The sequence below is a fragment of the Zootoca vivipara genome, chromosome 14 (genome assembly GCF_963506605.1).
Source record: "Zootoca vivipara chromosome 14, rZooViv1.1, whole genome shotgun sequence".
Taxonomy (NCBI): Eukaryota; Metazoa; Chordata; class Lepidosauria; order Squamata; family Lacertidae; genus Zootoca; species Zootoca vivipara.
In genome coordinates, this window is record NC_083289.1 from 27,743,718 (window position 1) to 27,759,318 (window position 15,601).

At 46.9% G+C, this 15,601-nt stretch overlaps 1 protein-coding gene across 1 annotated transcript in view; it reads right to left on the bottom strand.

The window, feature by feature from the left end:
- Window positions 1–15,601, bottom strand: part of RASGRF1 (Ras protein specific guanine nucleotide releasing factor 1) — a 65,949-nt gene that overhangs the window by 29,627 nt on the left and 20,721 nt on the right. Inside the window, exons 4-5 of the mRNA XM_035131316.2 lie at window positions 6,920–7,012; window positions 1,867–2,120 (exon numbers count right to left, since the gene is read on the bottom strand). Coding sequence (XP_034987207.1) covers window positions 1,867–2,120; window positions 6,920–7,012 — 347 coding nt within the window. The remainder of the gene's footprint in view (window positions 1–1,866; window positions 2,121–6,919; window positions 7,013–15,601) is intronic.

Sequence of the window (15,601 nt, forward strand, 5' to 3'; positions counted from 1 at the left end):
GACTTGGAGATGTGTGCCCTGCTAACAGAGCTTGACAATGTCAGAAAGGTGAAGGAAAGGGTTAATAGAGCTTGGGGCCAGATGAGGCAGGACATGATCCAGGCACTAGGAGGAAGGCTGCTTTCTTGATGAGGTGGTCCAGCCTGCCAGGCCAGAATCCCTTCCCTGGTTCCTTCCTTACGGGATACTGCAGGGCAGGATCTGGCCATCCCAGTTCCAGCACTGGAGGAGGCCCTTGACGGTGCATTTGCGCAGCCCCTTGCTATGCCTATCTGAAGGCTCCATTAGTGCCCAGTCTAATAGGATGGTGGGAAGGTTGTGGAGCCTGCTTACTGTTGAATGCCAGGCATCTACCCCTGCTATGAATGATCTAATGCACCAGTAGCTATAACAACAGAAACAGTCTGGGAGGGGGAGCGCTGAGAAACAGGCCAGGCGATTTCAGCTGTGAGCAAAAACAGGAGCTGCTGGTGCCTGGATTTGGGGTGAAGCGAGAGCTCAGTCCTGGCAGAATTTAGCCCAAGGCTCCATTTGTTCTAATTCACCAGAGTTGGGAGCTAATTTGGCCTGTGCCCTCCTTTCTGTGGAAACAAAGTCCACCCTGAAGGGGGAATTTTTAAGAATGTGTTGTGTGTGTGTGTGTGTGTGATAGAGCATGCCTATGCACACACCTAAGTCCTGACCAACACACCTGCACTTTCTCTCCAGATGCACCTTTAGAGGGAGCTGCATTCAGCCAGAAATGAGGCAGAAATGAGGCTGCATGAATATCTTGGGTGCCCGGCAGGTTCCTTGCAAGTCACTGCTAGAAGGTGGTGAAGGATCCTGCACTTGGGATATCCCCTTTGCCTGACTGCGGGGCTGGCAAGCCTGCCCACTGGCCTACACACACTGTCCAGTGCTTGCATAACTTATGACATGGGGTGGGGGGGAACACGAGAGCCAGGAATGGTGTAGTGGTTAGAGGGTTGGACTAGGACCTGGGAGTCTAGGCTTTGAATCCGCACTCAGCCAGCCCGACCTACCTCACAAAGTTGTTGTGGGGACAAAATGGGGAGGAAGAGAACCATGTATGCCACCTTGAGCTCCTTGGAAGAAAGGTGGGATATAAATGGATAAATAAATATATTTTTATTTATTTTTACATCTGTGGTCCTTCAAATGTTGTTGGACTCCAAATTCAAGAAGTCCCAGAAGCCAGCATGACCAATGGACAAAGATGATGATGATGAGAGTTGTAGTCTGGAAAATCCTTGAGGACCAGAGACACATTCTCTGCTACTGCCATTTTTTAAAGCCTTTCATGTGTCCAAGCATATTATGTCTACTAGATCACCCCGGTGACTTGTTACTTGCTAATTTGCTGGCAAGACCCAGAACTTCATTCTGTCACCTCTACTTGACTCAATTTTTCAGGCTCCCTCCCTGACTGGTGGGGGTGGGGGTGGGGGGAAATCAGTTCTGCTAGAAGAATCTCCTCTACATTTTCTGTGGTGAAGTCAGACACAAAGAATTAATTCAGCTTCCTGCATTTCATGGTTCAACAGCCTCTCACTGGCTGGTTTCTAGCTCTTCAATAAGAAACAGTTTTTGTTGTCCTAGAGTTTTTAGCAACAGGCTCCCCAAAGCCCTTTTTTGTTATGTTTGCAAAAGTAAAATAAAACACACTAAATCTGGTTATAAGCCACCAAGCAGACTTTTTGAAAAGTTGAAAGGCAGGCTATAAATCTAACACACACAAGCAAAACAAATAACTGTGGGGCTATTAGCTTCTGTTGTTGTTGTTGTTGTTGTTGTTGTTTTAAACCCTGGAATAACAAGTTGCTTTCCTTGAGCCGGATGTAGCCAGAAATGGCCCCTACTCACCTGTTCAAGAAGATGCTGCTGACATCATCGTGGGTGATAGGGGGCTTCTTGGAGCTGGCAGCCATCCTCAGTGGGCGCAGGAAGTTGTTGACCAGGATGTGCAGCTGCTGAACATACTCTGCCTCAGCTTCCAGCATGCTGAAGACCACCTGGTTCCTCTTCCGCATGCTGTCTGCATGAGGTGAGCGGATGTAGTCTTGGATGATGGTCTTCCATTTCCTCCTGCACAACCAGCCTCGTAAAAAGCTCTGGACCTGATAAAAGACAAGGAGTTTCATAAGGTGATCACACAAAGCAACAGGGAGAAGTACTAGGTGACCATTTGGCATGGAGCTTTCAAATTGGCGCAAGGAAGATCCCAGCAAGATTTCATCACACCCATCCCAGCTCTGCAAAGAGATTCATCAGTCTCATTTTGTAGGGGCTGGAACAGATCTATCTGTCCCTTCTGTGTTTATAAAGCTTCAATTATCTCCCTGAGATTAGATAGTGCCCTTCACTGACTGCTCCTCTGTTTATTATTATATGGTGTATTTAATATCTATGTGCACACAGGTACCTATTAAAACACAGAATTGCAGGGCATTAATCTACTTTGGATTCAGAATGTGTTCCAGTAGCTGGGGGTTCCTATGAAACAAAAGAATGCCTCTGAGCATGCATGAGGTCACTTTCCTTCTTTCGCGGGAAACCCACAACCAGACCCTATACTGTATAAATCTTGGTGGTAACAGAAACACTTCTGGATTGGTACACTTCTGAATCAGGCAGATTGCCCCCAGGGCCTTGGATTTTGGAAGTGTAAATATTGTATATATACTCTATGTTTGCACTTGTACCTAGCATGCCAATCCCACTCTCAGGAAAGGCTTTGATATGTCTCCAAGCACTGTCACACACTGGCACCAAAGGGTATATACACAGAAACATTTGCTACAGATAACGCAATACATAAATAAGAGCAGATCAAAACACCAATTACAACACATTAATACGCCTTTCAAGCCCAGTATTGTTGACTCTCACTGGCAGTGGCTCTCTGGGGTGTCCAGTAGGGCTTCCCATCCCTAACTACCAGGGCCTTTTAATTAGAGTAGCCACTGAGGATTGAACTTGGGATTTTCTGCATGCAAAGCAGGTTCTATATGCCTGAGCTGTGTGCCTTCCCTAAACTGCAGGCCACATTGGCCTGGTATTCTGTTCTGTGGGCACTTGAGGCACACGGGGGAAGGAGATGGTATCTGGTGAAGTCAAGGCAAGGCAGGCAGAGGCTGGCCAAAATAGCCAAATGCAAGTCATAGCCTGCAAAATCAGATCAAGCCAGTGAAGATTGGTCAGAAGCTCTATCACAGAAGGCAGATAAAATCAGGACCTCAGACAGCTCCAAATGAGCATTGCTAGTTGAGGATCCCCTACTTAGGGAACTGTCAGAACATAAGGAGAGCCTGGCCCATCTAGTCCAGCATCCTGTTCTCACAGCAGCCAACCAGATGCCCCAATGGAAAACCTGCAAGTGGGATTTGAGCACAAGAGCACTCTCCTCTCTTATGGTTTCCAGCAACTGGCATTCAGAAGCACTGCTGCCTGCAACAGGGAACTAAACTCAATGGAAGTCTTCTGTAGGCTGAAAAGGTATGTCATGTGGCTTGTTCCACCTTGGTCCCATACTGGGTTTTGCCATCTTTGATTTCTGCAAGGCTGAGAAGACAAACATTTGGCACAGGCAACTAATCCTCTGAGCCCAAAGATGGTTTCACGGCTGTGCCCACCCTGCTGAGAGGGCCCCAATTCAGTACCGGGAGTTTTCCCAGTTCTCTCATGAGAAAGGAGTCATAGCCTCATCCTCATCGAATCTTTCATCTGGGTACCAAACGTTTCCAGGATTGGGTTGGCTGCTGTAGCCTTCACCTGGGCCTATAAGAGGGACCTATTTGCTCCCCACTCCAAGACACCTCCCCACACATCACGGAGAGGTGGCAGTCTGCACTAGGTCTCACCAACCGTGTGGGCAGGTATAGGGGCCCCTGAAGCAGCCCAGGAACTATAGCCTCTTAATGAGCTCCAAATGATGCCTTTGTGTTTCCTAAGCTCAATGAAGAAATGCCAGGGTGGTTCCCCCGCTCTCCTGCTTGGAATCTCCTGGGTGACAGGCAGCATGAAACGCTGCAGGTCCTACGACGTAAATCAATGCAAGATTTCCATCTGAGAGGCGAGGGAGGTTTCTGTGTGGGTGAACCTCCAACTGCAAGGAAAGGGCAAGGATGAAGAAACAAACTGAAGCCTGGAGATTCTTTAGCGAGAATCCAGGAAACACCAGAGCCTGCCAGATGTAAGCAGCCAGGATTCCTTCTGCAGGAATTCATCTCCCACCATCTCCCCCCCCTGCCCCCCCCGTGTTGCTTTAACATCAACCTGAAGCTGCTGGAAGAGATTGTCTGGGGAGCTGAAGAGCAGGATCACCATCAGTATGTAGATGACACCCACCCAGATCTCCACCCACCCACCCCATCCTCTTTTCCATCATAAGACAAGGAGGCACTTGGAATCTGGAGGTTGTGTTGGACTGGATCCTTTTCCCTAAAGACAAGGGAAATGTTGGGGGCAGTTGAAGCCTAACCCAGGAATGGGCAGACTCTGGATAGAGTAGCGCCCCTTCCCTTCCTCTGAAAGTTCAGGTTCACAGCCTGACAGTGCTGCGGGCAAAAGTGCCTTGGTGGCACACCTGTGGGGCCTTCTTGGCTCCAATATCCCCTCCCTTGGGAAGGTCCCTTCTTCTCCACCTCTAAAAGAATAGTGAAAAGGGCAAGGGCATAGCTCAGTGGTACAGCATCTGCCTTGCAAGCAGAAGGTTCCAGGTTCAATCCCCACGGGCATCTCTAGCTAGAGTTGGAAGAAACTCCTACCTGAAATCCTGGGGAGCCGCTGCCAGTCAGTGTAGCCAATATTGATCAAAATGGACCAATGGTTCTGATTTGGTATAAGGCAGCTTCCTATGTGGTCCTTTTGCAGCCAGCACTACTGTTATCTGGCCCAGTAAACTGAGTCCTTTTGCTGCTCTGTTTTAGTGAGAGATGTTGTCTAGACGTATAACAAGTCAGTGCTTTATTTTGCTTGTTTGATTTTATTGCTTTTACTTGTCTTTCTCTGCAAGCTGCTTTAGGGACTCGTTGCAAAGCCAAAAGTGGCATTAAAATATCAATCTAAGCAAACAAACATTTTGTATCTGCTTCCTGGCCAATCTCCCTCAACTAATCCATAGCAAAGGTCATCCGCCACAGTCTATGGGGAATACGGTGTGCATAAGCGCCCAGGGAAACTGTAGGAGTCCAAAGTGGAGGCCCTCCCTCCTTGAAATGGTTCACTGGGAAGTCTCCTTTTATAGATGGAGATTGAAGAATAGCCCAGCGATTAGCCACCCTGCATCTTGTGAACCAGGAGATCTGAGGAGAGGATGGGTTTATTTATTTTCAAAATTCACTGGCTGTTTTTTGTTTTGTTTTTGCAAAGTCCACAAAGCAGCATTCAGTCACATTTTCAATACAATAAAGTAATATTATAAAGATAAAACACAGCAGCCAAAACAATACAAAAGAGAAGCAGTAACTGATTTCTGGGCGCAGAGTCAGTGCAGACTGAAGAGCGGACTCAATAAAAGAGCCTTTATTAATCTCTGAAAAGCCAAACACAGGGGGAAGGTGGGCCTCCCAAGTGCCACAACCTCAAAGTCCCTGTCTTGCCTCCCTACTAACTGTGCTTCATTTTACTGGAATGTGGAGCAGGGTCTTATCAGCAGATGTCAAAGGAGAAGCAGGGCCACTCAGAGGCATTAAGGATCAGGGACCCAAACTATTTAGGAGCCAATGCAGATTGAAAAGAAATAACTGATCTTTCTTCCCAGCCAGGAGCTGTGCATTTTTCTCCCCCCCCCCCCGGCCGCCCCACAAATATTTTTTTTTGTGGGGGAGCTGGTGGAGAGATCTGGGGGTATCTGGCCTATAGTGGCTGTTATCCAGACAATGACTTCCTGGGTGCCTGCTTCCATCCCTCAGGAATATCCTCACATTTGTATGTCAGTCAGGTCCGACTCTAGGGGTAGTATCGGTGGCATGGGGTGCGGGGGCACCGGGCCGGGGGTGCCGGAACGATCTCCGCACCACGGCGCCAGGGCGCCCGACCTGCTTGAGACGGCCCTGTGGTCAGTATCATTGTGACAAAGACATTGTCTGGACCTTCCTACCACACAGAGAAGCACAGAACACAACAGCACACAGAGACATTGACTTCCCCATCCTCTGGCACCATCCAGATGTTGCAGACCACAAGCACCAGCCTAGTCAGCAAGGTTGCTCTCCTTCTTGGAGGTTATTAATGGCATTCCAAAGCACAGAAGAGGACACTTTACCACCACCTACTGGCTATATATATACTGGCTATATATACTCCCTTGGTCAGTAAAGCGAGATGAGCACCGCAACCCCATAGTCGTTCGCAACTGGACCTAACGGTCAGGGGTCCCTTTACCTTTACTGGGTATATATGGATGTGGGTGGCACTGTGGTCTAAACCACAGAGCCTAGGGCTTGCCGATCAGAAGGTCGGTGGTTTGAATCCCCGCGATGGGGTGAGCTCCCGTTGCTCAGTCCCTGCTCCTGCCAACCTAGCAGTTCGAAAGCACGTCTAAGTGCAAGTAGATAAATAGGTACTGCTCCAGTGGGAAGGTAAACAATGTTTCCATGTGCTGCTCTGGTTCACCAGAAGCAGCTTAGTCATGCTGGCCACATGACCCAGCAGCTGTTTGCAGACAAACACTGGCTCCCTCGGCCATTAAAACGAGATAAGCACCGCAACCCCAGAGTCATCCACGACTGGACTTAACGGTCAGGGGTCCCTTTACCTTTACTGGCTATAATAAGGCTGTTGCTCCTCAAATATGACAGATGTTTTGGACTCCAACTTCCACTAGCCTGTACTGGCTGAGGCTGATGGGAGTGGGAGTCCAAAACTTCTGGAAGACTGGACCAGAGACCAAGCTCTCTAAAACACCAGAGCCTACCTTCTTGATCTTCTTGATGTCACTGTCATCGTCGTTGGGTGCATTGGTCTGATTGGACTGGATGCGCTCATTGTCTTTGAGTAAGGCTGCAATCTGGGAGCAGACAGTAAACAGAGAAGTAAAGGTGAAAGGACTGAGATGTTAACAAGCCAGCTTCACTCAGGGGGTCCATCATGATGAAGGCACCCAGCCAGTGAGAGGAACACATGTCCAGAGGGTGCACTTCTAGCAAGATGTACGGAACTCCCTGCAATTCCATGGAGGAGCTTCCATCACAGACTTATTTCAATTTGGGCATTTCTATCCCACCCAATCAGCTGCGTCCTCTGGGTGGCTCATGAATTAAAATAAATGAAATTCAAATGAAACAGTACTAAAAACACTCAATATTTACAAGCATTGCCAGTACAATTAACAAACAGCAGCGTAAAAGCACTCAACAGCATGAAATCAGTAAAACACCTCCCAAAAGAATAAGAAAAAAGAGTTGTAAGAAATAAAAACATAGGATTTTAAAAGAGCAAACAGTCAAAAGAACTTGGTGTCAAAAGAAAATCCTAACATAGGCACCAGTTGAGCCTTCTCAGAAAGTATTCCATAAGCTGGAGGGACAACACTGAAAAGGCCCTTTCCTGGCAGGCAATAACAAACTCATATACAGTAGTCCTTTGCCATTTTCTTCCATATTATTGCAGGAGGCACACAAAGTATTTGATTTTTTTTACCGAACCACTTGATGTTAATATAGGGTGAATTCCACAAAACTTCTCTGATGAAGAGCCCTGTGCAACTCAAAAGCTTACATCCTCTTATATCATTTGGTCTAGTACAAGGTATCGCTTCAATGAAATGGTTTGAATGAGATCCCCAAGGGCCAGTGCTCAGGTTAATGTGTGGGGGATCAAAGGGGGCTCCCCTAATACAAGTTCCAGGAGCTTCCTCACCTCGACATGCCCTGACTTCTGGTTAAGCCACTGCATAGCAGCCTTCTAAAAACTGTAGTAAAGGCACTACCCCTCTCACAGTACTTACAAACAAGATTGTGGAGGTCACTTGGCTCAACTCCCCACCCTGTGCAAGCTCTTCAAGGCAGGAATCTCTGCCATGACACCATTCCTCAGAGGTGGCTCTCTTGCCCTGCTTACATGCCCGCTCCCTTCCCCCAAATAGCCCCCCCCCTTCCCACTGTCAACTGCTCTTACCACCAGGAAATGCCTTTTAAGGCTTCACCGAAAAATGCTTCATGCAATTTCCACCTTGTGGAGCAGCGGGAGCAGGGGGGTCTGCTCCACTTACTGCCGCTTGTATCCCTTTGAGTCATGGGCTTAGCCAGGGGGGGGGCAGGGGGCAGCTGCCCCCCCTAGATCAAGTAAAACAATAGAAATACTTAACTAACTGACCAATCATGTCAGTGCTTCCCCCCCCCAAAGTCCTGTTTCCCATAACAAAAATCCTGACTACCATAGCTGTCAAGCTCTCCCTTTTTTTTTTAAGGGAAATTCCCTTATGTTGAATAGGCTTCCTCGCGAGAAAAGGGAAAACTTGACAGCTATGCTGACTACACCCATGGGATGGTTGCATCTTCCCTTTGCTTTTCCAGGCTGAAACACACACACACACACACACACACACACACACACACACACACACCCCTTCACCCATTCCCCACAGGGTGCTCCAGGGGCTCAAACTCCCCATTCCATCTTTTCTGCTGGGCCCCAATTCCCCTGCCCTCCTCTCCCTTTCTTTTAAAGTGTTTAGAACGTCTTTAAAAAACTTTGATCTCAGGGTGGCAGGATGTGCTTCCAAGCCAAACACGCTGCCACAGCCCAGCTCAGAGGGCAGAGGGCACAAGTCCCCCTAGCGATGCCTTTTGCAAGATGCACAGCCACCCTGGAAGGAAAGAACTGTAGAATTGTGGAGTTGGAAGGAACCCAAAGCACCCTGTAGGAGTCCAACTCCTTGCAATGCAGGGAAGGAAGGAAAGAAGGGAGCGAGGCCCCTGCCTCCACTTTTTATAAGCTACAAATGGGGACCAGGGAGGAGGACAGTGGCCCTGGAGGGGAAGGGGGTTGACAGCACAGTGATGGTTGTGTGTGTCTGTGATGGTGTTGAAGATTAGCGGCTAAGTGCCTCCCAGTCACTCTCTTGCAGCCTATACTGCTTTGTAGAGTTATTGTGAGGAGAATAATGTGCCCCCTGCTTGGTTTTCAGGCTTGTCCATCCTGCTATGAGGGCTTTGATCCGGTCTGAAGAGGAGGCAGGACCTGTTTGACATGGCACATCCCACCTGCCTCCTTCCCCACCTGCCTTGTCACCTGCTGCCTCAGCTCGTCACTTTTTTACTGAGAAGATGGCAATGCCTGTGCCATGTAGCCAGGCCCCCTGGCCTTGTATTTTCAGTTGACACAGCAAAATCCTTCCTGTTCAGGGCTATCTCTTGGGGACTGGGGCAGGGAGCTGATAGCATTCTCAGTATTATTTCATATAAATGTTTTTGGTTTTTTTTTAAGGATGGTTATTTTCCGAAGGCAAATTTGGAATTGTGTTGCTTGGAAGCAGAGTCACCATCAGTTAGGTAAAGGAAAACACATGCGTTGGTGATGTAGATGTAAAATTGTGACTTACTCTGAATTAATTAGCCGAGTGTATAAATATCATTTTTTTCCCCTAATCTGATTAATGCCTTTCTGTGTTCATGCTTCTGTAGCCCAAACCGCACCACCCACGCAAAAGAGAAAGGTATTGGCAGACTCAGAGTAACCCTGAGATTTGCAAATGCTCTAGAAAATCTCTAGAGAGAAAAACCAAGAGAGAGAAGGATCCAGAATAACTCAACAACATGGAATATTGAACCACTGGAAGGAGGAAAAGGGGGGTGGAATGCCCTACTATCCTTCTGAAAGTTTGTTGCCCAGAGATATTTGTAAACATCATTTGGCTCCTCCATGATAATATGATAGCAACAATCACAGATAATGGCTCTCAAAGTGAACCATTCACAGTGGGATCAGGTGTTAAACAGGGTTGTGTTATTGCCCCAACTCTATTCATTATTTTCATTGCCATGATCCTACATTTCGTCAACGGGAAACTCCCCACCAGAGTAGAAATCATATATCGAACAGATGGAAAGCTCTTCAATCTGAACATGCTGAAAACAAAAAGTAAGGTTACCGTAACTTCCGTCATAGAGCTTCAGTATGCTGATGACAATGTAGTGTGCGCACGCTCAGAGGATGACCTCCAAACCATCCTAAATATCTTTGCAGAAGCTTACGAAAAGCTTGGCCTATCACTCAACATCCAAAAAACCAAAGTGCTGCATTAACAAGTACAATATAACTCCTCTGCAGCACCACAAATCCAACTCAGTGGTGTAATGTTGGAAAATGTTGATCACTTCTCCTACCTAGGCAGTTACCTTTCCACTAGGGCCAACATTGATGCCAAAATCCAGCATCGCCTGAGCTCTGCGAGTGCGGCTTTCTCCCGATTGAAGTGCAGAGTGTTTGAAGACCGGGACATTCGCAGGGAAACCAAAGTGCTTGTTTACAAAGCTATTGTACTACCAACCTTACTACCGGTATATGCCTGTGAAACATGGACCACTTATAAACGCTATCTCCAGCTCCTCGAAAGATTCCATCAACAGTGTCTCTGAAAAATTTTACACATCATTTGGGAAGACAGGCGAACTAATATCAGTGTACTGGAAGAAGCAAAGATCACCAGTGTTGAAGCAATGATTCTTTAACATCAACTTCATTGGACTGGTCATGTTGTGCAGAAGTGATGATCGTCTTCCAAAGCAACTACTCTATTCCGAACTTAAAAATGGAAAGCGTAATACTGGTGGTCAACAAAAGAGGTTTAAAGACTGTCTCAAGGCAAATCTTTAAAAATGTAGCATAAACACTGACAACTGGGAAACACTGGCCTGTGAGCGGTCCAGTTGGAGAACAGCCTTTACCAAAGGTGTCATGGGCTTTGAAGAAACTTGATCTCAGGACGCAAGGGAGAAACGTGCTAAGAGGAAGGCACGCTTGGCAAATCCACACCGTGATCAACTCCTGCCTGGAAACCAATGTCCCCACTGTGGAAGGACGTGTGGATCCAGAATTGGCCTCCACGATCACTTACGGACCCATTGTTAAACCCGCATTTATGGAAGACAATCTTACTCGGCTACGAGTGATCACCAAAGAAGAAGAAGATTCGGAAAGGACAGGAGGAAGAGGCATCTGACACCCAGTCATGGATAATCTTGGGAATTGTAGGTTGTTATTGCTGCTGACCTCACAAGGTGACCATTCCAGGCACCCTTAATAAACCACAGTTCCCAGGATCTTCCATTACTATCAAAGTGGTATACTAGTGCTTTAAAGGCATGGTGTGTGGATAGCAAGAAGTACAGAGCGAACCATCCTGTTGTCAGAAGGTGTTATTCCCTGATTCAGACTGAGAAGCTGTTTCTTAATGCATCAATGGATGGCAGAGAAAGCAGTCCTTGAAAATCACAGGAAAAATCCAAGATTTTAATGCAGCTGAGATCAGGCATCAATATCCCACCTCCCCCCAAAAAGTCTAAAAGACAGCGGCAGAACCAAGACCTTCCTGATCTTTGGCCCTTTCTATCTCAGTTCTTATTTAGAATGAAACATTTAAAAGTTAGCCCAGATAATGGCAACCCCAAAGCTAAAATAGTTGAACCTCAATGGACAATCTAGTCCAGCATCCTGTTCTCACAGTGGACAACCAGGTGTTTGTAGAACACCCACAAGCAGGATCCAGACCCAAGAGCCCTCTCCCCTCCTGTGGTTTCTAGCATATGGTATTCAGAAACATTGCTGCCTCCAACTGTGGCAGCAGCAGAGCATAGTAATCGTGGCTACTGGCTAGGAGTCATCAATAGCCCTCCCCTCTATGTATTTGTCAAATCCTCTTTTAAAGCCATGTTGGTTGATGGCCCTCACTGCCTCCTCTGGGAGTGAGCTCCAGATTTTAACTAGGTGCTGCATGAAGAAGTACTTTATTTGATCTGTCCCGAATCTTCTAGCATTCAGCTTCATTGGATGTCCACAAGTTGTGAGAGAGGGAGAAATCTTTTTTCTCTATCTACTTTCTAGCTTACTACAGCTCTGCAATGTGGTCTGTCATAATTCTGCAGGTCAGAGTCAGGGCTGAGCTTGGTTTGGATTCCCAGGAAAACATTCCCAATATCCATAAAGGTCAATCAGCTTGAATTGCACACCTCAGACAACCTTCTGGGCCAGACTGATCACTCAGTTGCACACAGAAACCTCATTCTTCATTATCTTGCATCCGTTAACTGGTTGCACATTTTCAAATGTTCAAAAATGGGATGCATGAACAAACGCAGGTTGCACATGAAGTACAACTGAAGTCAGAAGGGAGACTCCTTGTCTCAGATGCTCCCTGCTGCTTTTTCAACCCCTCAGCCCCTTAGTTGAGGTCACGCCCAGGCAGCTCACCAGAACGATGTTTTGATGCAAACACTCCTTGTATGAACTGAAAGATGGAGATGTAAAATGTCTATTTCCATGCAAAGAAAACTCCTAAACAAATCAAATTCAAGCATGCAAATGAACTGGGAGGCGTAGAAGGAAGATTGGTTCTGGGGAAGTGACATCACAAGAACAACAAATCAGAGATGCAGGAAAGCATTGTCCCTTCGAAGCTGATGCCATTCAGTTTAACATCCTGAGGTTGCCCCTAGCAACGAGATACAGAGCAGCCTCCATTAGAGCCCTGGTATTTTTAAACATCACACCCCCTCTTTTTAAGTGTCATGCCGCATGCTGCATATGGGTGCCCTGGGCAGCAAAACAGGGAAAGGGGGCAAGTGGGTGTGGGGATCCTGAGTTATGCAGGAGGCTTGCTTATTTTTAAAAGGCCGCCCCCACTCCGCTCACAGAGATCAGGGTTGTGGTGGAGTTGACGGGGTAGAGAGAAAGTAAGGACCTCTTCCTAGGCCTAAAATGGGGTGGGGTGTCCATTAAGTACCTCCTGGGACAGGGAGACTTCTGCCTGGCAATGCAAGCCCTTTCTGTCCCACTCTTCAGGCTGCATATAAACACACCTAAAGGATCCTGGGGACTCTAGTTTACACCTCACAGAGCTCAACACCCTGAGCAGACTACAGTTCCCAAGATTCTTTGGGGCATGATGTGTTTTAAATGTACAGTGTGCATGTCTTGGGGGAGAGAGTATTTGTTCCATTATCTAACTAATATAATTCATGCGCAGGAACACACAAGACAGAAAAGGCTCAGCACTCAGTCCCATTCATCTGAATAGGGGGGAGAAGGAGTGCAAGCGAACTGTTCATAGGGGAAAGAACTGGGCTCAGAGAATGTGCACATCTGGTGCACCCCTGAGCCCAACATTTCCCCCCCCCCCCAGCATGTCCTTCAAACTGTCGCCCTGTGGCAAGTCCTCTTCTTCACGGGAGGTGTCTAAACAGAGGTTAGATAGCCACCTGTCGGGGATTCTTGAGCTGTGATTCCTGAATTATGGGGGGTTGGACTAAATGACCCTTGAGGTCCTTTCCAACTCTACAATTCTATTATTCTAAGTAGCTGAGAGGAAGGGTGGGATTTGGTGTGTAGCCTTGTGGATTCATTACTGTCACTTAAGGCTCAAGTGACTTTAAGCGGCACAAAGTGCCCTCTGTCAGTTTTGGCTGGTGGCCCAGCTACACCCCCGTCTGGAGAGGGGTAGCCTAACTTCTATTATTAATAATGATATTTTTTCATTTGTACCCTGCTCTGGGTTTCCCGAGCCACTCTGGGCAGCTTCCTACACATATTAAAACATAATAAAACATCCAACATTAAAAACTTCCCAATACAGGGCTGCCTTCAGATGTCTCCTAAGTCAAATAGTTGTTTATTTCATTGAAATCTGACGGGAGGGCGTTCCACAGGGCAGGCGCCACTACCAAGAAGGCCCTTTGCCTGGTTCTCCATAACTTCACTTTTCGCAGTGAGGGAACTGCCAGGGTGCCCTCGGAGCTGGACTTCAGTGCCCAGGCTCAATGATGGAGGTGGAGACGCTCCTGTTTTCAATGCTCTGGCAATTGCTCAGCTAGATTACTGCAAGGCTTTCTACGTGGGGCTGCCTTTGAAAGTGGTTGGGAAACTGTGGCTGATGCTGAATTCAGTGGCCAGGTTGCTCACTAGTGCAAGGGGGTCTGAGCACATTGCACCAATTCTGGCCTGACTGCACTGGCTACCAATTAGTTTCTGGGCTCACTTCAAAGTGCTGATTTTGACCTATAAAGCCTGATGTAGCTCAAGACCCCCATACTTCAAAGACCACCTCTTCCCACATGAACCAACCCAGACTCTGAATTCCCCACATGAGGTCCTTCTCCATGTGCCCCCTCCAAGGGAAGGGCAGAGGACAGCAACACAAAAACAGGTCTTTTCAGTGGTGGCTCCCTGCTTGTGGAATGCTCTCCCCAGGGAGGCATGCCGGGTGCTATCACTGTGTTTTTAGTCCCCCAAAGTCCTAGGATCTTAATTTTCTTATTATCTTTTCATGGGGTGGAAAAGGATCTGCTCTTGTATCTATATTACTTGTGTATTTTAAGTTGCTTTATCCTTGTTTCTAATGTTCGTTTTTGCAAGTCAGTTTGAATTTCACTTTTGGGGGGAAAGAAAAGAAGAAGCGACAAATAAGCAATAATAAATAATCACACGACTAAACGACTAAACAACAACAAATAATCACAACTGGTGGACCTTGTCCTTTCAGTGAAAATCTTGTCCCCATAAACCTACCAACCAAACCACTGACTTTAACGCAGTGTGCAATTTATTCCTAATTAGGCATTATCAAACAGATCATATTCAGAACAAAATGGACTCACTTCTGATATTAGCCATGCTAATAGCTGAAATGACTCCCCTGCAAGCAGGGAGAGTTCCTGGCTGGTCTGCTGATAAATCTTTTACACAGAAGAAAGAGCTGCTTTTCCCTTTCAAAATCCAGTAAGCAAAATTTGCACATTAAAGGAAAATGTCATTTGATCTGCGCTTCAAAGGGTAGTGGGGTGTTGTTGAGGGGAACAGCAGAAAGTACAACACTAAGAATTTAAGCACAGAGGCAGACTAATTATGCACCAACATATTGATAGTTCTTAGATTACTCGTTGCTCGATTTAAAAAAAAACTATACAATGAACAGCTTCTGCTCTTCCTGCAACCCGATATTAATAGAACCATGGAATTAGTCTTCCTTATGTTTAGTTGGAAACTCATTTCCTGCCATTTGGATCTATTGGTTTGGGTCCTTCCCTCTGGAGCAGCTCCGTCTTTCATGGGACAGGCCATCAGGTACTTGAAGATGGCTATCATGTCACCTCCCGGTCTTCTCTTCTCCAGACTAAATATGCCCAACATCCTCAACCATTTCTCATATTGCTCCCAACTCCTTAACCATTCCTGGCTGAGACTTACAAAGATGACTTGACCCATAACATTCATGCCCGTGGCAAGGTCTGCTACTGCTGGAAGAAACCAAGTTTTCAATTAGGGGTCTTCCAGGCATCCCTTCTAAAATCCCTGTCAAACACCATAACTTCCCCGCTTTCAGATGAATATTGCTGTGCTTAAGGTATTAATGTCTCCTGCACAGCCAACACTAAGTAACTGG